The 24,979-nt window shown below is 29.9% G+C and overlaps 3 protein-coding genes across 3 annotated transcripts in view; 2 read left to right on the forward strand and 1 right to left on the reverse strand.

Annotated features, from left to right (window-relative positions):
* The window catches only part of eag (potassium voltage-gated channel protein ether a go-go), a 159,615-nt gene that overhangs the window by 122,172 nt on the left and 12,464 nt on the right, over window positions 1–24,979 (reverse strand). The window lies entirely within an intron of this gene.
* LOC148304367 (uncharacterized) lies at window positions 279–5,973 on the forward strand. Its single transcript, XM_088268418.1, has 3 exons — window positions 279–437; window positions 2,384–2,507; window positions 5,800–5,973. The coding sequence occupies exons 1-3, from the start codon at window positions 344–346 to the stop codon at window positions 5,891–5,893; spliced, it is 312 nt and encodes a 103-aa protein (XP_088124544.1). The 5' UTR covers window positions 279–343; the 3' UTR covers window positions 5,894–5,973.
* On the forward strand, window positions 16,976–23,201 carry LOC148304368 (uncharacterized). The gene is made up of 3 exons (XM_088268419.1): window positions 16,976–17,333; window positions 21,741–21,861; window positions 22,695–23,201. The coding sequence occupies exons 1-3, from the start codon at window positions 17,240–17,242 to the stop codon at window positions 22,831–22,833; spliced, it is 354 nt and encodes a 117-aa protein (XP_088124545.1). The 5' UTR covers window positions 16,976–17,239; the 3' UTR covers window positions 22,834–23,201.

Below are 24,979 nucleotides of genomic sequence, written 5' to 3' on the forward strand. Positions count from 1 at the left end.
AACAAAGTCTTTTTACTTCTCAAAACAATAAATCAATATTATTCACAAATATTCTTTCAATATTCAAAATGTTATTTTTATTATTTGATGTTTTTCTATCATTAGATTACATATATAAAAACGTACTATTTCGCTTGTGGCTGATGCGTTATGAAATTTTCCCACATCTGTTTAATCGAAACATAAACGATAACCTCAATTAGTAAACAGTTATTTAAATATTATGTATTTCATAATGTTTTGATGCGATGCTATAATGCTTCTTGAACTCTCTCTTCACTGCTTCTTTAAGTCTTGAGCCGGTAACTGTGCGTATTGGTATCGTACGGAAGAACGTCTCAAAATGGATTTCAAATTGACATTTCTATTCCTTTTCGTTTTCTTTTTTGCGTATTCTACTGCATACGTGTATTTTGTGAGGGTCCCAAAACATCCTGGTAATGTCTTTTTATATTATTTTAATGATAATTTGATTAAACTTTATTAAATCATGTTATCAATGACATGTTGGTTGAAATATCGAAGACTTCGAAAATAGTCGTGTTGTAATGAACTGTAAAACAGAAGGTCTTACAGAAGTTTATATATATATATATATATATATATATATATATATATATATATATATATATATATATATATATATATATATATATATATATATATATATATATATATATATATATATATATATATATATATATATATATATATATATATATATATACATATATATATATATATATATATATATATATATATATATATATATATATATATATATATATATATATATATATATATATATATAGATATATATATATATATATATATATATATATATATATATATATATAAATATATATATATATATATATACATATATACACACATATATACACACATATAATTAAATTTTGGTGAAAAAATTACATGCAAATTTACAAGATGCGGCATAGGTCTTGGGTTCGATTTCCTTCTTCTTACCCTTATCCGCACCCAGTAGTGCACAGGGCACTGTATTGTAGTGACGCAGTGTTTTCTTCGTCGTTATTTACATGAAGGCAAGGTGATTACTCCTGTGCTTCAGGGACTAGGCCAGGGTAATATTAAATATATGTTAGGGTGAAAAAATCACTAATATTTATCTTCACCCCCACCGGGAATCAAATACGGGACCTCCAGCACGGTAACTTTACACGCTAACCATTACACCACGGACGCGGAATCACGGAGGGGAGGTTTATACAATTTGAAAAATTGTGTTTTTCACATTAGTATTTTTCAATATTAGTACTAGTACTTGAAACGCAAGACTGATCACCTCGGCTTCATAAAACAGTCTATTTGATTAACAAAAATTTGATGCAGTGTCCTATGCACCATTAGGTACGAAAAAGGATCAGAAATTTTATTTACGCTTCGCGTATTATAAGAAACCTGAAATCCTAAAATTCTCTGAAAACCTCACAAAATCCCTCATATTTTTTTCAAAACTACATAATTGTTATATATCTGACAAAGAATACGGGTTGTCTTTTAAGTTTTGCATCAAAATCTTCTCAGTTGTTCAAAAACTTTTTTTTTTTTTAGATATTTTCAGTTTAATTCCATTGTTTGAATAATTTGCGAATAAACTTTCGAATATTGTAAATAACTTTCTAAATTCCCTGTAGCTACAACACTATAGTATCGTACTGAAACATTGGCTATAGGTAGACTGAATATTAATATTTATTGTCAATAGTGACATTTGATTCGTGACGCTTTCTATACCCCCATAAGCAAATGTATATATATATATATATATAAGTATATATATATATATATATATATATATATATATATATATATATATATATATATATATATATATATATATATATATATATATATATATATATATATATATATATATATATATATATATATATATATATATATATATATATATATATATATATATATATATATATATATATATATATATATATATATATATATATATATATATATATATATATATATATATGTTATATTTTCAACTATATTCGCCTCATATATTTTTTTTATGTTTTTTAACTATTCCTTTTTCTTTCATTTCATTTACATACCCAAACAATTTCAACACACCTTTCTTAATTTTATCGATAATGCTTATCTCAGTCTTGCATTTTTTCTAATTTCGAAATTCGCACAACGTTTTGCAGCAAATTTATCTGCATTAATTTAAAAATTAAAATATATATATATATATATATATATATATATATATATATATATATATATATATATATATATATATATATATATATATATATATATATATATGTGTGTGTGTGTGTGTGTGTGTGTGTATTCTATTGAACACATTTTTTTACAGACCATCCTAACAAATGCTATGTAGAAGAGTATAAGAAAGCGTTGGAATTCGGTACAGACTATCCAGTTCCTGGTAAATGCGAAGAGATGAGATGTGATTCAACGTACACATTACAATATTTTGGGTAAGAAAACCATTACATCAATTAATCCTCTCCTGTACTAAGTCTTCATGTGAGAAGTACCTTTCCGTTACGGTGCTAATAACTTCCGCATGCACCGGTGATATGTATTTTGTACACCATATGAAAATGTGGTTTAAAAACGGGAAAATGTGAATATTCCTATATATTGATTTTATTGACCAAAGTTGAAATGTAACAATTTTGTAATGTTAGTTCTGGTAAGTATCTGAAAACGAGAAAAAAATACATCGCATGTAGCCCCAATAGCTAGCGTAACGACACGACCGCCGTGTAAGACGATCTGCGCACTACTGGCGCAGTTAACACATGACGACATGTGCGTTTACCATAGAATTAAGTCAGAATGCCATAAAATTTTGAATATTCTTATGTTATGGTCGAATCTATCCAGAAATTATATTGGTATATCAACAGAGTTACCATATATACATATCGCTCACTCCTTTCAAGAACGTCATAAATCAAAAATCGACAATTTTCAGTTGTGCATGTTTTCGGAATGCCCAGAAAATGTGCTATATCCCAGCAAAAGAGGCATGTTTTTAACTTAATAATTACCCGCTACAGGGCAGAAAGTGTTGTTTTTGCATTTTGAAGAAAAGGTATTGTTAATTTTTTTTTTTATATTATATATTTTTCAAATAGAAAAAAAAACCTTCAGGTTTTACCTAAAAAGGTGTATTGCACAGTAAAAAGTTCAATAAGTGACTTGATATTTATTTTTAATATATTACATTATATTTTAAAACTATAAAAACGTTTTCCTGAAAAATCAAGTTTTTTTTATTTATGACGTTCTTGAAAGGAGTGAGCGATATGTCAGATCGAAGACATGTTGAGTGATGTGTTATATATGTGAATTTTAATAAAAACTCTCCTTATCATTCATCGTTCACTTTGAAAAAAACACTATTTAGTGACTACCGGTTTCGGAATAATCATTCCATAATCAGCTCAATGAAGGTTTAAATGATATTATTAAAATTTGACATGTGTAAATCTGAGGTAGTGTTTTTTAAAGTGGTATTACACAAAGTGGACGATGGATGATAAGGAGAGTGTTTTATTACCAAACCACAAAGTTAACAATGTTTTTTATACAAAATAAATTAAAGCATTGAGAAAATCATCAAAAACGATTTTTTCATTGAGTTTTAAATGTTTGTTAAATGAAATAAAATAGATGGAATATTCGAGATTCAATTTTTATACGTATATTGGATATGTCAGGAGTCGTAATAATCGTCGTGTATGAGGAGATGCATGAATGTAGAAGAGGCGAAGAATGTTTACAAATAGAGTGGTGTGGCGTTCGATTCTCTCTGCCTACCCCTGCGGTGAAGCGGCGTGATGGTTAGTTAGTGAGTTAATATTGGATATGACAGAGTTTGATTACTATAAGTTAACGAAAGGTCAAACCCAGTTATCACGTATTATCAGTTATTTATTGTATAAAATTCATAGGAAAACTTTGAATACCTCATTTGAACCTGACATAACCCCCAAGATAGATAAATACAAAGTCATAACCTCGACAGTAGGAGTAAGGCCAATAAAACAATGAGTTAACATGGCTACTCATATTATTATTGACATCTCATCAATGATGAAGAAAAATATGGAAGTCAGGGCATTTACGGGGCTGACGACCCTCATAGGCTGGTTAAAGCGATCACTTTACACACGTGTAACGTTCACCAATTCTACTTACTCATTATTGACAAACACACTATTCAAATTCTTGGAAGTTCTATATATATATGAACCAATTTCGAAACGTTATTCTTGAATCATTAGAACTTCACTAGAGACATCTATTGTTGAGATGAAAAGAATATTTTTTACTGAGCAGAAACTCTTTTATTAGTACGTGAGATTCGAATCCTGGATTATAATCACATACTTGAAAAACGCCAGAAAATGTCATTTTCTTTTTTTATTATTTTAGCTTATAATTTGACCACTTAATTTATTTACAACATTTTGAGTGTGTCCAAATACTTGTTCACAAAATCTGGATTTTTTTTCAACTGTAATTGGAGATAATCCAGATTTTTTGAACAAGTATTTGGACACACTCAAAATGTTGTATATATCGTGATTCATACACTAAGCAGTGGCCATCTATGATTGATTTATAAAGTTTTTTTTAGCAGAGATCCTTTAATTTAATGTTTACAAGATCCGAACGCGGATTATTTTATAAAGTCAATCATGGAAAGTCTTGAGATTTATAATATCGCTCACCCTTTCAACAACGTCATATATCAAAAAACTTGATTTTTCAGGAGAACGTTTTTAAAGTTTAAGAATATAATGAAATGTATTAAAAATAAATATCAAGCCACTTATTGAACTTTTTACTGTACAACAGATCTTTTTAGATAAATATTAAGTATATTTAAAAAAATAATCAAACAATACCTTTTCTTCAAAATGCAAAAACAACACTTTCTGCCCTATAGCGGGTAAATATTAAGTTTTAAATATGCCGATTTTGCTGGGATATAGTACATTTTCTGGGCATTCCGAAAATATGCACAACTGAAAATTTACGATTTTTTATATATGACGTTGTTGAAAGGTGTGAGCGATATATGCATGACTTACATAATTTTAATAGTGTGGTTGTCAATAATGGGTAGAATGGTGAATGTTACATCACTGTAAAGTAATTAATTATCCAGCCTATGACAGGTTATAAGTCCTGTAAATATCCAAAATTTCATAATCTTTTTCATCTTTGTTGAGATGACAAAAGGTAAAAATAACTCCCAAGTGGAGAAAACCCAGATTTATGAACAAATATTTAGACACACTCAAAATTTGCGTTTTTTGTGGTTATTAATCTCAATTGGATGCCTCACAAATTAAATTGGACGATTAAGAAATCAAATTGGACGTTTTACAAAATAAATTGGACATTAAATTATTTTTTTTAATTTTAAAAATATATTCGAACTAGTACTCATGATTCAAAATCTTGTCTGAAAACTTCACGTCACATCACGCGCGCAAACTATGACAGCGCGCCGCGCAGGCTTGCCAACTTGAGGACTAACGAACTTGCTACTCTAAAGAATTAAAGATGTGGGCAGGTATTCACACTTACGGTAAATGTAGTACTTATATATTTTATGAATTTTTTTAATTCTCACTTTTTTATAAAATACAATTCAATTAATTTGAATTTTAGACGTCCAATTTGATTTGTAAAACGTCAAATTTAACGTGTTAAACATGTATGCAATGCCTTCTGTATAATTTTTAGGTGCGGATCAGTACACGTTGATCCACCTTGTAAAGTGGTTCCCGGAAACCCAAATCTACCCTACCCAAAGTGCTGCCCTACACATAAGTGTTAAATTACACCGACAAAAAAGATGAAACATCGACGAATAACTTAGTAGCAAAATATTAAAAAATAAATTAAATCTTTAAAAAATTAACATTGTTTTATTTTAAGCACACGAGGATCTTACAGACTATCGAAGTATCCGCCGAATATATAAATCACAGTATTTTAAGTGTGTCCACACCATTCTTCTTAATTTCTGGCCTTCATCTTATGACAGGTTGTAAGCCCTGTGAAAGCCCAGAACATTATCGTATTTTTTTAAAAATCATGCCTTGCGGATCTGTAAAACCCAATACTTTTTATATATTAACTTCGACATATTTTTAAGAAGCAAACTGGGGGGCCAGTAAGACCTTGTTTTTTTTTATAAATCTTAGCCTTGTCTTGTTTTTAAGAAAGAAACCTGGTCTTTCTGACGACTTATCAATACAGGCGGACCTCATCTTTCGCACATTCCACATTCGCACATATAAAAAAAAAGTAGCAATAGTGCAAAAATGTTTTGTTTCCGTGCAGTTCCCTTTCACACTGTGAAATGCATTTGAACCAGGTCCGTACTTTGAAAAGTTTTATATACGTACTGAATGGAATGTGATCTCAAGTGCGTAGGGCGATCCATAATAGTACTTCATGTTTCAGAACTCTCTATGAAGAAAACAAAAAAAATTGTAAAATACAACTCTTGACAAGTGAATTAAAAAAATAAAAATTTTAATCAGTATGTCCTGAGTAATTTTTTTTTATAAAAACAACTTTAAAAGTACAATTTTTGGTGAATTAAAAAAATCCCTCTACTTTCAAACATTTAACTTTCGCACACATTTTCAGGAACCAATCATGTGCGAAAGTTGAGGTCCGCCTGTATACAAAATATTGTTGTAATCAATTCATTTTTGTACCTCTTCTTCTTCTGTGTGTGTCGCGTTAGTTGCCTTGATGTCGACTGTCACTTGAGAGTAATTATCCTTGTCCTGGGCAGCTCTAAACAGCGCCTTGACGGTCCTGATCCCTGTCCAATCTCGTGTATTCCGGAGCCAGGAGATCTGCCTTCTGCCCACACCTCGTCGACCCTCTATTTTGACTTTTATGACTAGGTGCAATAGCTCGTACTTCTCTCCTCTCAGCACATGCTCCAGATAGGACACCTTCCGGACCTTGATATCAGTCAGTTACTTTCTTCCTACTATTGCTGTTTAGAGCACATTTACGTTGCTGACCACATCGGTCCATGGAATGTGTAGCATTCTTCGATGTAACCACATTTCCAATGCCTCTAACCGGTTCGTAGTGCTGATTCAATTATAAATTACCAATTATCAAAAATTACAAATATATTTGTAAACAACTTTTTGAGTGGGTCCAAATACTAGTGAACAAGTATTTGGACACACTCAAAATGTTGTAAATAAATTATCTGGTCAAATTATAAGCTAAAATAATAAAATAAAAAGGATATTTTCTGGCATTTCTCGTGTATGTGATTATAATCCAGGATTCGGACCTCACATACAAATATAAGAGTTTTTGCTCAGTAAAAAAGTTTCTTCGTCTCACCGACAAATATCTCTAGTGCAAATTCTTGTACAATGTTTCAAAATTGGATAATATATATAGAACTTCCAAGAATTTGAATAATGTTGTTGACAATCAACTTAAACCAGCCTATGATGATCGTTAGTCCCGTAAATACCCAGACTTCCATATTCTTCTTCATCTACATATGTTGAGATGTCAAAAAATAATATATTTTTGTTTGTTTTAAACTTTATTACAATGTAAAAATTTATATAAAATTCTTTCAATTTGTTTTATTGTGCTCCATTGTAGAATTAATATGTTATGGGAAGATACTAAGTAACTGACATGACGGTAATATATTGAAGCTATAAGTCAAGTGTTAAATTTGAGAATGGCTTTATTATTATAAGATTATGTGTTTTTGTCGCCGGTCTGCCACTTAATACCGAGTTAATAAAGCTGTTACAATGCATCCTACTAGAGAATAATACTTCATAACAAACACGTTCGAGATGGTAAATAATGAATATGTTATAATGAAAATCCAGATTCTTGGAATATTTGCTTGGTTTGGAATTCAGCCGTCGTTGTGCCAGTTTTACATGGTCACAACTCAAAAAAAATTACGAGTATATTTCCAAACCAAAAAATAACAATTTTACTACCGGATCCTTTACAAACGATTTAAGTATGTACAATTTGATTATTTGATATGTAATCAGCTCATCGAAAGGGTCGATAGTTTTAAGTACTTGGGAGTGTACGTGACTGAAAATGGCAGCCTTCAAAAGGAACTGGGAGTGCGCTTAGGACTTGCAGGGTCCGCATTTAACAGTATGAAGGCTGTCTGGAGATTGGATTTATACTCGGTGAAGACCAAATGCCGCCTATACATATATGCCTGCATTGCTCCTATTCTCTTATACGGCTGTGAAACATGGCACCTTACAAGGGCCCAGAGCAGCCGTGTACTAAGCTTTGAGAATAGATGTCTGCGGAGCATTTTAGGCGTGCTGTGGTTTGACTTTGTGAGGAATGAAGAGATGAGGCGTAGGATGCAGCAAATCTTGGTCACAACTGTCGTCAAGAAAAGGCGATTCAGTTGGCTTGGCCATGTACTCCGCATGCCTCCTGATAGCCTTAATCAAGCTTGCCTCTTTTACGAAGAAGGCATCAGGTTCGCGCCGCCCAGGAGAACCACTGCTGAAAATTCGTCGGCAGTTCTCGTCAAAACTTCGGGACGCAGATCTGACTTGGAAAGATGCAAGGGAGCTGGTAGCCGACAGAAAAGTGTGGCGACGGTTTGTGGACTCCATATTCTCCATCTAGAAAGCGGATATGGTTAATTATAATAATAAGTGGTTTTGATCAAAAATACGTATTTGTGTGAGCTTAAATCTCATCAATATACTCGTTTGTGATATAATGAAATAGTTTGAAAGAGTTACTACAGTATGGAGTTAAGGCGACGTAATTTGTCTAAATTATGCTAAAAACCCAATAATTTATATACAGCGAAGTAGGTTTAACTATTATCTATTTCACCTTTTAGTAGCGTCTTCATAAACACAGCCATAAATTATGTTCTTTCGGATGAGCAAGGGTCAAAATTCTGGCAAGTATTTGGTCTCTGGCGCCTCGACACATACTCGAGCCACACATCCGGTCTGCGATAAACCTATATGTCTTACCCAATAACTCTGCATTCCTGCACCATTTTTATACACCAATTTAACACTTAAGTGATTTACAACATTTTGAGTGGCATTGAGAATAGTCTGGAACGACTGGTTGTGATCGGTAGCCTGGAGGAGAAGAGAGGGAAATCCTCCACACGATGGACCGATCAAGTTAAGGCAGCAGCAGGCACCTCTGTGGTTGGAGCGCTACGTGCAGCGCAGTCAAGGGATAACTGGAAAAGAGTCATTGCTTCCACAGGGTCACAACCCTCAGTAATGAGAATAAGCGACTTTCTTATTTGTGAACCAATTTTAAAAAATTATTCTTGAATCACTAGAACTTCACTAGTGACATTTATTGATGAGATGAAAATAAGCTTTTCATTGAGAAGTAACTCTTTAATTAGTATGATTTTATTATGAAAATAACTCCTGTAATTGGAGATAATCCAGATTTGGTGAACAAGTATTTGGACACACTAAAAATGTTGTAAATAAATTATCTGGTCAAATTATAAGCTCAAATAATAAAAAATTAAAATGATATTTTCTAGCGTTTCTCATGTGTGTGATTATAATCCAAAACCTCACATACCAATAAAAGAGTTTCTGCTCATTAAAAAGCTTCTTTTCATCTCACCGATAGATGTCTCTAGTAAAGTTCTAGTGATTCAAGAATAATGTTTCAAAATTGGTTTAAATATATAGAACTTCCAAGAATTAGAGTGGTGTGGTTGTCAATAATGGGTAGAATTGGTGAATGTTAGCCCCGTAAATGCCCAGACTTCCATATTCTTCTTCATCTTTGATGAGATGTCAAAAAACTCATAGTATTTTTTGACACCTCATCAAAGATGAAGAAGAATATGGATGTCTAGGCATTTACGGGACTGACGAACGTCATAGGCTGGTTTTTACACACGTGTAACATTCACCAATTCTACCCATTATTAAAAACCACACTACTCAAATTCTTGGAAGTTCTATATATGTATATGAACCAATTTCAAAACACTGCTCTTGAATCACTAGAACTTCACTAGAGACATCTATTGGTGAGATGAAAAGAAGCTTTTTTATTAAGCAGAAACTCTTTTTACGTAACTTAAATATATTTTACCTTTATGTTTAAATTTTACTTGATAAATACTATTTCTTAAAATCGATTGTGACACGTGTTTCGATGCATTCCGCATCATTATCAAACGCGACGTTGAAAAGCACCGAAATACGTGTCATAACTAGTGTAGATAACTAAAACTTTTCTCCTGAAATTTTATTTATAATTTTTTAAGCATTTTCAAATTGATTTTGGATTTTTTTAGTCAGAATCTTGAAATTACCAAAAATATTTTTTTTTGTTTTTTACCAAATAAAAATAAAGTTCAAGTTACCATATTATTTTTACCGAATAGAACTGAAGTTAAAGTTATCTTTACCAGAAAATGTTATGCATGAAATCTCCGTCCGTTTTAACGGGTTAAATGCTGAAATGTTGTCAAACTTCACACGCGTCGCCACCTTGAAACAGTAGCAAGGTTATTCCAAACATTTTATTGCTAAGGACGATCATTGTTGACTTTGTATTGTGAGAATAAATCGTATCTTATTATCAGATAATGTCATAAATTACTTAGTCACACAAAAAGACCGCTATAAAATTATCGGCTTACTTAAAATCTTTTAAAAATCAACCAGAACACAATAAATTCTGAACCAACTGTGAACCGATCTTTCTGTATCGACCCATCTTCTTCTTCTTTTTCTTCTTCTTCCAATTGTGCTGCTCCTCGCAATAGTGAAAATATATTGTCAGATGTTCTTAAAGACGATCTAACTCTCCCTATTTCTTATGCCTACATATTCATTTTCTTCGACGTTCTCTTGGTAAATATTTTACGTTTTATATCGTAATTTTCTCGAAATCTCTCTCCTAAAGTGCAAAATAAAATTTCTCAAAATCTGTTGTTTTCAAAATACATCATTTTCAGACACGGTATTTTTCAAATATTTTTTTTCTTCAATTAGCTTATGTTACATAAAATACAAACTATCTTTACACTTAAATTACATCATATATTCATGTTTATATATTTTTTTAAATACAATGTACAAAAAAAATCTTTCATACTCTTTTCTTGCTACATACATTAAGGCATCTTACATACATTTTTAAACGTTTAAAAATAAAATAAATTATAAAATTTTGAGACCTGTTATTTTTTTTAATACGGTGTTTTAAAGGTCCAGTTAGAATAATCGACGGGTTTGTATGAAGTCCGCCTCCGTAGTGTAATGGTCAGCACGCTCGGCTACCGTTCTAGAGGTCCCGGGTTCGATTCCCTAGGGGGTATAATAAATATAAGTGATTATTTCACTGTAATATTTATTCAATATTACCCTGGTACCTGAAGCGGAGGGCTGATCACCTTTCCTTCATGGGTAAAACTATCAATATAACACTGCGTTTATATGACGCAGTGCCCTATGCACCATTGGGGTGCGGATAAGGGTTTTATTATGTATGAAGTGATGCATGAATGTGGAAGAAGCGAGGATTGTTTGCGAAGACAGAGCGGTGCGGAGATCTATACTTTCTGTCTACCCCTGCGGGTAAGCGGCGGAATGGTTTGTTAGTTAGTTAGTTTGAAGATAGGTATAAAAAGGGCTCCTAAATCATGACCAACCTCGAAGATGCGTCAAAGGCAGATATAGGCAACCTGGGGTAGGTCTAATAAAAAATGATAATTAACTATTTAAAATATTTTTAACTCTACAACAAATGTAATAAAGTATTAAATTCATAAATACGAATCATTTTATCTAGTATTTAATACTAGTATTTTTTTCATTTATTCGTTTATTAGGAAACCAACAGAATATTTACAAAAATAACAAAATATTATAATTAATAAATTTAAATTCCAATTACAGGTTTTCAATTTAAAAAAGTCTATTTTGTTTTTAAAGGAATAACCCTCAAAGCGTCTATTTTAGATGCTTGTCTGCAGGTAGGATAGTAAGGATAGGGAAGATATGTGTGAAAAATACATCACAAACACCCTGACCAATTGAAAATATTTTTTTCTTGAAATAATTTTGTAATTGGCGAAATCAAGTCCGCGATGCCAGTTGCGCAGTCGAGCGTCTACCCAACTACACTACGGCGCCTGTCACTGTCTATAACTATATAATATTATAACTTATTACATACAAGGCATAAAAAAAATATCGTCTTCTATTATGTAAGTTTATTGATTTCGGATCACTGCCATGAAAATTTGATACAAATCAATTAATTTATATGGAGCAGTATTAGTTTCGGAAAATTCTAGGTTGCAAGAAAGCATTTCTTTCACAAATTGCCCAACATTTTACACGAAACGGAATAATGTTTTACGAACCTATAAATTAATATCAGTCAAACACCGAAACAAAGCTTAATTAAACGTGAAGTCAGTTTTTTGGTGATGTTATATCGCTCACTTCTTTCAAGAACGTCGAAAATAAAAAAAATCGATAATTTTCAGTTATACATATTTTCGGAATGCCATAAAATGTACTATTGTATATCCTAGAAAAAGAGGCATATTTTTAACTTAATATTTACCCGCTACAGGGCAGAAAGTGTTGTTTTTGCATTTTGTAGAAAAGGTATTGTTTAATTATTTTTTTTTAATATGCTAAATTTTTTTCAAATGGTGAAAAAACCTTCAGATTGTAGCTAAAAAGATCTGTTGCTCTGTTAAAAGTTCAGTAAGTGGCTTGATATTTATTTTTAACATAATGTATTATATTTTTAAACTTTAAAAACGTTCTCCTGAAAAATCAAGTTTTTTTTATTTATGGCGTTCTTGAAAGGAGTGAGTGATATGAGTGTTAACGAATGATTTAAATATTTAGTAGGTACTACAAAATGTTAACTATCCCTATTATAGGAGAAACAGAGGTCATACGCAGGCTATATGTATACGAGGGACTGACGACCTTCCGTGGATTGTATTTCACAGGTGAATGCATGCAACATATGCATAGACACATGTTTTATATCTTCACATAATTAATCTTTTACGAAAAAATCATAGATTCGATTGAATTGGACATAAAAAAATTACATTATGTTGTAGTAGATACGTTCCCTTCTAAAAAAATACTATTTTTTACGAGCTTCAATGGTCGATCGGTATAAGTCCACTAAATACTTTAAAAAGCACGTTAAATACTTTTCTTAAAAGTTGCATCAATTTTATTGAAAAATGAAATACAATGACATCTCAACATACATATATGAATAAGTATTATCTTAGATAATTAAAATGTAACATTGTTTTAAAATCACTATAAATACTTCATTATAACTTAATTATATTAATGTCTACCCGTTTCGAAGCTAACCGCTTCTTTATCAAGACTGATTGATATTATAATAGTATTAATCAGTATTGATAAAGAAGCGGTTAGCTTTGAAACCGGTAGACATTATACTTAAGTTATAATAAAATATTTATAGTGATTTTAAAACGAAGTTATATTTTAATTATAAAATTGAAAATCACAAAGCTAGTGCTTCAAATATAAATTATATTATATTAGAGATGAAAATATGGAACTTTGTTAATTCGCAGTATTAATATTAATTATTTGAAAAAATGCATACAAAAAAAAAGTTGTATTAAGCAAATGAAATTATATTAAACATTATTCATAACATACATTTATTTAATATGACGTACACTAATGTACACAGTATATGGATGAAACATTATCCCTTATTAAAATCGAAATTCCATTTTGATGTTTGTTATATTCAACAATTCATTAATATTTTATTTGTATTGTAGGTGTGTGTGTCAACTTGAGATAGAACATCTATCGCTTTTAAATGTATGAAAAACGATAAATGCTTGTTATAAAATGTACCAACATGTGAAGATAATATATGCAGGTTTAAAAAATCAATGCAATGTGGATGTTCAATATATTGCATAGCAGAATGGTGAACGTTACACAAATGTTTGAAGTGATTACTTTAGCCAGCCAAATGCCAGGTCGTAACTTCTGCTCAGACATCCATCTTCTTTCATATAAAAAAAAGGACAAAAGATGTTTCATATCAAGTGGAGACATCTGTAATCATGATATTTTCTAATTTTTTTTGACATCTCAACATAGATGAAGTGATATGGAAGTCTGGGCATTTACGGGGCTTACGACCGCCATATACTGGTTTAAAGTATCACTTTACACACATGTAACATTCACTAATTGTACCTATTCTACCCTATAATTAGAGATAATCCAGATTTGCGAACAAGTATTTGGGACACACTCAAAATGTTGCGAATGTTATTTTCTTACTCAAAATCAAAGTAAGAGATATCAGTCCCCTCTCCTTTTATTCTCCCGAGGGATTAGTTGGATCGAGGGGGGTCTATATAGTCTGCAAGGTAAAGAGCGAGCATTAAGAAGAAAATGGGCAAAACCCCATCGAAAATAAAGGTAAAGGACCCCCTAATGCAAAATCAGAGATTCCGGACCCACTATAAATATCATATTTGCGACCCTTTTTTAGATTGCCGTTAAGGGTACCAACGGACCGCAGTCAACTCCAAATTACTAGCCCAAGAGGCCACTACACCGAGAAAGTTTGGAAACCACTGCTTTAAATTAATGGCAAACAAAATAAAATCGTTTCATTAATGGATTCGGCAATCACATTGTAGTAACATTAATCCATTTTTTTTATTTAACTTGGTAAATACCACAGATTTAATAAACCTATTGTGGAACATGTTTCGATGCATTTTGTGTTTGACAATGATGTTGAATGCATCGAAACACGTGTCACAATATATCTACTCTATATAAATTTTAAAACATAATAACACATAACGTTCAAAATTTTAAATCTCCTAAAGGTATTTCCTTTATTATTATATTTTAAATAATTTTCGCGTTGTATTCAAATACGCGCGTGTGAGATATTTACGTACATGAAATTTACCGGTCTTATGATGTCGGTAATAATGACACCCGGTCACTGGCCAAATAAAACAAATGTAGAAAAACCTATGTAGTTGCTATTTTTTTATATAAAATGCAATTTCACAAAGAAATATCAGTGCAAAACTTTAATGTAATATAGATAAGATATGTTATTTTTATGGCAATGGCAGCATCATCTATTGAAAGTAACAAAAACACACCTAATACTTATTCAATGTTCTTTATTTCAATATTGTTTCATGGATTTTTTTTACATTTTCATTACTCACAACCATTTTGAAGTTACACATTATAAATGTATGGTTTCTACTCTCTTCATTTTCTATATAACTATCTTTATTTAACACCTTTTTTTTTTAAAATTGTAGTATTTACCAAGTAAATTTTTGATGTCATAATAATAGTAAAAAAAATGGTCAAAAATGTTGATAAATTAAGGCAATAGTCGACACGTAAATCCCAGTCGTTAATTCATACTTAAAAATGCCTCGGGCCGATTGTGAAAAGAAACGGTCATTATTTAGGGTTTATTTTTAGAGTCATTACTGACTATCGGATTTGGGTTCATGAGCAAGTAGACCTCATGATGTGTTTATGCGTCACCCCGATTAGAAAAATCTAAATAAATTACATTTTGTTTTGATAGTGAGAAAAGTATCCGGAGACATTGACCTAAGCTTCTCAATGTGTCGGTCGCGGGTTTCACTTTATTTCGACAAACAATAATGTTCCATGAATTCATGTGCAGGTTTTTCACTTCAAATTGGACGTTTTACAAACCAAAATGAACGACTTACAAATCAAATTGGATGTTTCATAAAACAAATTGGACGCATTATAAATCAAATTGAACGTTTAACAAATTGGTAGCTTTGTTGTATTTAAAAAAAAGTTTTAAAATTTGTAAATAAATATACTCATACTATTACTATAAATACCATCAGTATAAATACCATATCTTTTATTCTTAAGACTAGAAAGTGCATTAGTCGTCAAGTTGGCATGCCTGCGCGGCGCGCTGTCATAGTCTGTGCGCTCGATGTGACTGATTTCAAATATGATTTTTAATAGTACTTTGAACCATGAGTACTAAATTAAATATTTTTTTTTTTAAATCCTAAGAATTTTTATAAAATACAAAATAACGTCCAATTTATTTTGCAAAACGTACAATTTCATTTAAATGACGTTTAATTTGGTTGGTAAAACGTCCAATTAGATTTGTAAGACTGCCAATGTAGTTAGTAAAACGTCCTACTTAATTTGTAAGGCATTCCATTTAGTTTTTAGACGTCACATTTGATTTGTAAGGCGTCCAATTTTATATCAAAGGCATTTAATTTGATTTGTTAAGCGTCCAGTTTTAATTGTAAGGAATCCAATTTAGTTTACAAAAGGTCCATTTTGATTTGTAAAATGTCTAATTTGAATTTGTGTCGGGTTGTGGTTCCGTGGTTAGTGTCGCGGACTCTTAGGTCAGAGTTTCTCGGTTCGAACCCACTCTACCACAATTTGATACCTATTTCTAATAATGAGTAGTATGAAATCTCACAGAAGTAGTACGAAATTGAAATATTTGTGTAAATAATAAAAAACACAAATGTTTCACTTTTAAAAAAATACATATATTTCAAACGTCAAATTTGGTTTTCGAAACATCCAATTGGAAGTGAATAACCTGCATTAGCATAGTGTGCAATGCAAAGATTGGGAAACTCCGCTTCAGTCGGCAGTTAATGGTCGGATTGGAATGCCTAAATTATGAGCGTTCCAACCGGATCTGTACTAACAACTCCGAAGATCCCGTATACAAATTTGCCGTGAATACAAACAATCTGTGACGTCGCAGCTCCGTATTAAATGGAGTTCAAACTCACACGAGCTCCATACGAGTCTGATATTCGGTTGGGAGAAGACGTACTCGATGCACGGCAAAGAATATCATATTGTCAACAGCTTCAAAAGCACGTGTGTACTCTGAAAATATTTACATTTCAAATGTCACCAAATTGACAAGCGTTGAAGTGATTGAATACATGGTATTATCGTGATTTTTAACTGATTTTTTCAGACTGATTAATTAATCAATTTGCAACAAAAAAAATTATTTATATATATTTTTTTCTGTTTGTAATAAACGAATTTAAATCATGGAGGTTATTGTGAAACTGTGTTTTCTTTCCGCGATCATGTTCATTGGAATTGAAAGCAGTGTGTACTTCGAAAGAAATACCAAGGATAGATGTAAGTATGATCTTTCTTTATATTATACTGAAAAAATGCAATGTATTTACTCTCTTGATAAGCAATCTACAATATAAAAGTAAATTTTATCCCAAATATGTACATAATTTCACGGAACAAAAAAATTAGGTATTTTTGGTATCAATAAGTGTAATAAGCTTACGTTTTGACATCTAAACGAAAGAAAATCAAAGTCTGGGTATTCACAGGGCTTACAACCGATCATAGGCTGGTCAGTGATCACTTTACAGATGTGCATCAGTCACTATTCTTAACTAATTATTAACAACAACACTACTCCATTTCTTTTTATTACCGTGTTCTCCGACATTGTACTCATACTTACATCGTATTTACGTATGAGTGCACTGGAGCTATCTTTTGTTAGTTTCAGAAAGCTTTTATTTAGCAAAGACCCTTTTGTTTAGATGGATGTATATAACATATATATATATATATATATATATATATATATATATATATATATATATATATATATATATATATATATATATATATATATATATATATATATATATATATATATATATATATATATATATATATATATATATGTATATATATAAATGTATATAAAAATATACATATATATGTATATATATTTATATATATTTATATGTATATATATATATATGTATATATATATATATATATATATATATATATATATATATATATATAATATATATATATATTATATATATATATATATATATATATATATATATATATATATATATATATATATATATATATATATATATATATATATATATATAAATATAAATATATATATATATACATATATATATATATATATATATATATATATATATATATATATATATATATATATATATATATATATATATATATATATATATATATATATATATATATAAATGTATATAAATATATAATGATTAATATTGCCTTGCTATTGATTGTAATAGCCTGCCAACATTACGAGGTGAGCCTAGTGGTTATAAAATTAACTTTAAATCATTATCCTGTTTATCGGTCAAGGATATCATTATGCAAAACCAAAAATCATATAAAACAAATTCCGTGTTTACTATCGAATCACCTAGGCTCTGAAATATTTAATACAATAAGATTCACTTACTTACCGAGTTTTACTCGGTAAAATTATATTTAAGTGTTACTTAGTAAAGTGAAATAAGGATATACATTACCACAAAGTGACTGAAAATCAATTAATGAAATAATTAGATTGACCAATTAGTGGGAATCTAATTTAAGATAAATTCATAACCTTTAAATCATTCGAATTTTATTTGCGTATAATGTATATTTTTAATTTCTTAAAAACTCACCAAAATCCTTAAATATATTGATTTAAATGATGATAAAATAAAAAAGAAAAATGTGTATTTCAAATAATGTAACTAACCAACTAAATTTCAAGCCACTTCCCCACAGGGATATGCAAAAATAAAAGAACGCCACACTAATCTATCTTTGCAAACATTCTTCGCCTCATCCACATTCATACATCTCCTCATACAAACCCACCGATTATTCTAACTCTTGACCTAACCACATTCATATAAAAACTTGACTATGCTAAGATTTCCTCGGTATTTCTCCTCTTCTATAAACAACCACATTCACCCAATAAATTTGTTTTACTCTTCTTTCTTCACTTATTCAAATCATATGCCAAAACCATCTCAAAGGGCTTTTTCTTATTTGATCGATAATGCTAATCTTTTATCAATCTGTATGTATGTGTGTGTATATGTAATGTGTATATGTATATCTTATACGTCGTACGAAGAAGATGGAAGTTTGAACATCCACACTGGGATACTCACACATCCATCTTCATTCACATAAATGACAGATGTTTTATCTCAAGTTGAGACACCCATAAAATTGATATGTGGATGACATATATATTTCACACGTATATTTCCTTAACCCTATTTCGCACTAAATGGTGCACAGAGCACTGCTCCGTGTAGAAGCGGTGTTATCTTATTAGATACAAATATTAGAGTAAAAAATCATATTTATTTTGAACCCCCTCAAAATCGAACCTGGGACCTCCAGTAAGGTAGCCACTTACTTACCACTACACTACAAAGGCGAAATATATAATATTTAAATATATATATATATATATATATATATATATATATATATATATATATATATATATATATATATATATATATATATATATATATATATATATATTTAGGTTTATGTATCGTCCTGAAATATAGTATATCAAAAATGCAATAGACAAAAGGAAAATCGGTGTATTTTAAAGAATATTTTGTAAACATACCTATAAAAAAAACCTGACAATTATTGTGCATTTAATTAAGTATAAATTTTGTTAATTAAGTGCAAAGTGTGGTTGTCAATCAATCATGGTAAGAATGGTGAATGTTGCACGCTTGTGAAGTGATCACTTAACCAGCCTATGATAGGACATATACCCATTAAATACTCAGACTTCCATATTATTCTTCATCTTTGTTAAGATGTCAAAATTGTAGAAGTACTCTCATTCATTTCTTAATAATATAATATACGCACAAAAACATACATATATTTATATATATATATATATATATATATATATATATATATATATATATATATATATATATATATAGAGTGCGAGTGTGTTTGTTCATAATACCATACATGGGTGCTAAGCCTAACATTCTTTTAATGGGGTAGGATCTTTATTTTAGTATTTGGTGAGTCATAGTACAATATAAAACATAACGGACATATAAAAGTATGTAGGAAACACACGCACGATACTAATTAAAACGATCACATATGACTTCATTCGACTGCCTTAAAAAAATATTCCGCTCAAAATAACTTAAGTGACTCAGATATAATTGAACTTTGAGTTCATTAAAATCATCGATTCTAGTAAAACAACTCAGGTGAGTGAATCATTAACACGTCATATTATAATTTTATGTTTTGTGTGCGTATTTGGAGCGGTTTAAGTGCACACTTAATGAGTCCACTAATGTGATTTGAACATCTTTGTCTACAAACATTTATACTTTGATTGTGATAACTGTTATTTTACAAGGATAAAATTTAAGATGAATCATAGTGAACTTTTATTTTCACAATATTTGGAGTGTGTCTTCTATACAATGTTCTAAACACAGTATTTTTAGTGTGTCTAAAATTTTGCTTAACAAGTATTTTATTTGCATTTTTGTAATGAATATTACACTCACTTCAACTAAATGATTTTTTTTTCAATATAACACCCTCCGTTGCAGCGAAATTCTTTCACGAGTTGCACGATATGAATATGGGTTTCATGTAATATATTAGGTATATGATATACAACAAGTTATTAAACACAATTTTTTCAATCTGTCCAAATCACTGTTTTACATACTTATGCTGGATTTGCATTTTTATGATTAATATTACTTTCTCTTTAACTAAATTATTTCACGAGTCACATGACATGAATATATCAGCAGTGTTTAATGTACAATTTTTTTAATCTGTCCAAATTTATGTTTTACAAATACTGGATTTGATTTTTTGCTATCAATATTACACCCCCTTCAACTAATCAAAATAAATATGAAATAAATATATTATCTTATATATTAAATGATCTCTTAACAATGTTTTAAACACAATTTAATGAATGTCCACATTTTTTACAACCGTTCGCTCAGTTATGGAATTACTTTTATCAAGTTTTTTTTAAATATTATCTCAATACACATAAATATAAAAAATCTATTTGAGGTGGCAATATAGAAGTCTGGTTATTTACACGGCTAATGACCTGTTTTTGGCTGGTTTAAATGGTTTATGTTTTTTTAATTCAGTTTCTTTCCGAAATTTAAGTAACGTAGGCGTAAAATAGTAAATATTACACGGATTATAAAATGACTTGTCAAACCCGCTAATGACAAATTGTACATCATCCATAGACTTATTCATCTTTTTGAGACATAATAAAGAATCATTGAAAAAACAGATGAAAATACAAACTGTACAAACACAAAATTGAAACACTTGTTTACAATCATTTTTGAGCGTATTAATTAAAAGACAACCGACGATATTCATCTGAAAATAAACACAATATTGTTTATGCTTCCAGGTAAAACTACTGTCATATGCTTGTATTTTTACCGATTGATAAGAACTTACGTTGTTTTTAAAACTAGTCTTCTTTACATTAATAAACTCAATAGTGGTGTTACAAAAGCGTTTTATATTTATACTGGCAAGTTATTTATGTCAGTTTATGACCATTCACAAAAATACGAGTATTATTTCGAATGAATTACGTATTTTGGAAGAAAGTTTATTTTTTGTTCAAATTTTTAACCGTTTATTTTTTTTCAGTTCAATCTGGAATGTGCTATTCAACGGTTTTCCAGAAATCTTTGAAAATCGGAAAATCCTATGCTACACCGAACTGCGGTGAAATGTACTGCGATGAGGACTACATCATATCTTATGCTGGGTAAGAAATCCACATTTATTATTCCGTCATAGTTTAACTTCAATAAAAATGGTAACATCGTTACATTGTAACAACACAATGCTATGTTAATTATGCCACACTACAAGGTTCATATAAATCAGGAAATAACGTTAGGGTGTTTCCCATGGTAAATCAATGGCAAGCTTTTTCGAGTTCATGTAATATATAGTTTATTTTAGACCGCCTCCGTAATGTAATGGTTGGCACGTTTAGCTAGCATACTAGTCAAAATAAATATTTACATAAATGGGTAAATACATATACGTATAACGTTTTTCCACTCATTCATTTTTCATTTATTCAATATTATTATTTATGTAGTATCTGGATGCGAGAACTGATCACCTTGCCTTTTTATAATAAACGATCAAATTCACATAGCATCAATTCGATGCAGTGCCTTATGCGGCACTGGATGCAGATAAGGGTCAATTTTAGCTTTTTACTGAGTGTATCAAATTATACAATGTTTTAAATAATTAAATAATTTAAATATATAAAAAAAAACTTGTTCGGCTTGCATTTAAAAATTGCGAGTTTATTTTTTTTAAATATTTTTTAATGCCTGTTTAATCGCATGCAATTTCTGATGAACGTCTCACTAAGCAGAACCCGTGACGAGACATTTATTTATATTATAAAGAAATATTATTTTGAAATCACAAGTGTGCAGTAATAATAATTTAATTTATTGAATTCAACTAGGTGAAATAATATTAAAATATTGTTTCACTTTTAGCAGATAAAAATAAAGATCTAAGTAGGTAATTTTTTTCTTAATTTACTTACGATATCCTGTTTTATCCTTTCAGATGCATATCCGGATACATTCCTTCGGATTGTGTGGAGACTGAGGAAGTTAAATCCCTTCCTTATCCCGACTGCTGTCCTGTCAACTATTGTTTCAAAAACACGAAGGAAAATCAGGACGAAGGAAGCCTTATAATTTGAAATTATTACTGAAAAAGTACTGAAAATAATCACTGAATTAATCAATATTTCCCATTTTAAATGCTTTGGGGATTGCAAAGGAAAGCAACGCAAAAATGACAGATAATGAGATTTGAATATTTTAAATATATCTTTCGAGACAAAAGGAAAAATATATTTGACAATTTGGGTAAACAAATGATTATTTATAAAATATTATTTATTACGTGTTAATTACTCGTTTCAATTTTTTAAAAGTCACAATATCCAACTAAATTTTAATGAAATTCTATTTATTTAAGAGCATATTGATGCACTTACGGTTCGAATGAAAATGTCTACAATATTTTTTCAAAACACTGATAATAAACGTCAACATTAAAAAAAAATCATATTCAATTAATATTTTATTATATTTTTTCATATTAAGACGTAAAAAAATTGAAAATTAGTGCATTGTTGTTGATTTTAGATCAAAGTTGTTAAATGATCAATGTTGTTTCGGCATTAACTTTGTGGTAAGATATGTTACAATGATTAAAGAAAACACTTCGTTTTTTACCACTTGAGTTTTATTATAGACTACATGTTTCAGAAGTTAAACTTCCATCATTCAGGTCTGTATAATAACTAAAATATAAAATTTTTCTATAAATAAGGAGAGGGGAAAGTAAGGGGAAGGGGTTAGTCAAGGGACGGAGTTTGAAAACAAAGGAAAAACAAACTTTGTTTTCAAACTCCGTCCCTTGACTAACCCCTTCCCCTTACTTTCCCCTTTCCTTATTTATAGAACAATTTTATATTTTAGTTATTATACAGACCTGAATGATGGAAGTTTAACTTCTGAAACATGTAGTCTATAATAAAACTCAAGTGGTAAAAAACGAAGTGTTTTATTTAATCATTGCAACGATAATAATCACTTAAAAACTAAAGAAAGGTGAAAATATGTATTTAACAGTTCCAGAACTAAGTATTCTCCAAATTAGACACAAAAAAGTAAAAATATATAATGTTTCATTATGAAGTAAGAATCCCGTTGATGAGTCTCTGATAATTTAATTTTTATTCAAACTTATCGAAATGGTCCTTTATTGAATTCTCGTTTAATTATGTCACCTACACCAAAAATATGTTTTTTGAATGAGTAATTTCAACATTTATAGCAAAACTAATTGACAGTGATGTCGACAAGGTGACTTTATGTATTTTTGTACATTGTCAATTAAATCAATCATTATAATTGTTTAATACTAAGAATCGATGTGTAATCCTAGGTATTATGATATGACGTAATATAACGCGTATAAGGCTCGACATAATATATATTTTACATATGGTTTCTTGTGAATGAACACCATTTTACACAATCCTACATAAGTGCCTTATTTGTAGATGTATGTTAAAACAATATACACACTTGTATATAAATCATACTTCATGCATCACATTTCGAAAAAATCATGTTATTTTAATTTTGAAATTTCAAATATTGTTTTGTTTAGTTTTAATGCACACATATATTTCCTAGCATAGTTTACCCCTTCCAATCCAGTGTAGTAGGTAGTTGTCATTTATTATATATATATACATATATATATATATATATATATATATATATATATATATATATATATATATATATATATATATATATATATATATATATATATATATATATATATATATATATATATATATATATATCTCTCTTCATCTTCTTGCTCAATGCTGAGCGTCGTGGTCTTCTGGAATGTCAGGCACTTGGTGCACAAGTTCTCTCCATTCTTCCCGGTCCTGGGCCAACTTGATGGCTGCGTTTAGCGAGGATCCGGTTAATTCCTTTATTTGGTCTGTCCATCTTGTTGGAGACCGTCCTCTTGCCCGCTTGCCTTCAATTGTACCTGTTACTACCAGTTTTTCAAGACTCTTCTCGTTCTTTCTGGCGATATGCCCAAAGTAGGACAGAATCCTTTTCCTGCAAGTCGTGGAGAGTCTTTCTGTCACTGACAGTTCGCGGAGAATGGAGACGTTTGTGCGTCTTGCAGTCCAAGGAATGCGCAGCATCCTTGGACTGCAGAAATATATATATATATATATATATATATATATATATATATATATATATATATATATATATATATATATATATATATATATATATATA

Source organism: Brachycentrus maculatus, unplaced genomic scaffold (genome assembly GCF_059751285.1).
Source record: "Brachycentrus maculatus isolate JH-2025_06_01 unplaced genomic scaffold, ASM5975128v1 h1tg000323l, whole genome shotgun sequence".
Classification (NCBI taxonomy): domain Eukaryota; kingdom Metazoa; phylum Arthropoda; class Insecta; order Trichoptera; family Brachycentridae; genus Brachycentrus; species Brachycentrus maculatus.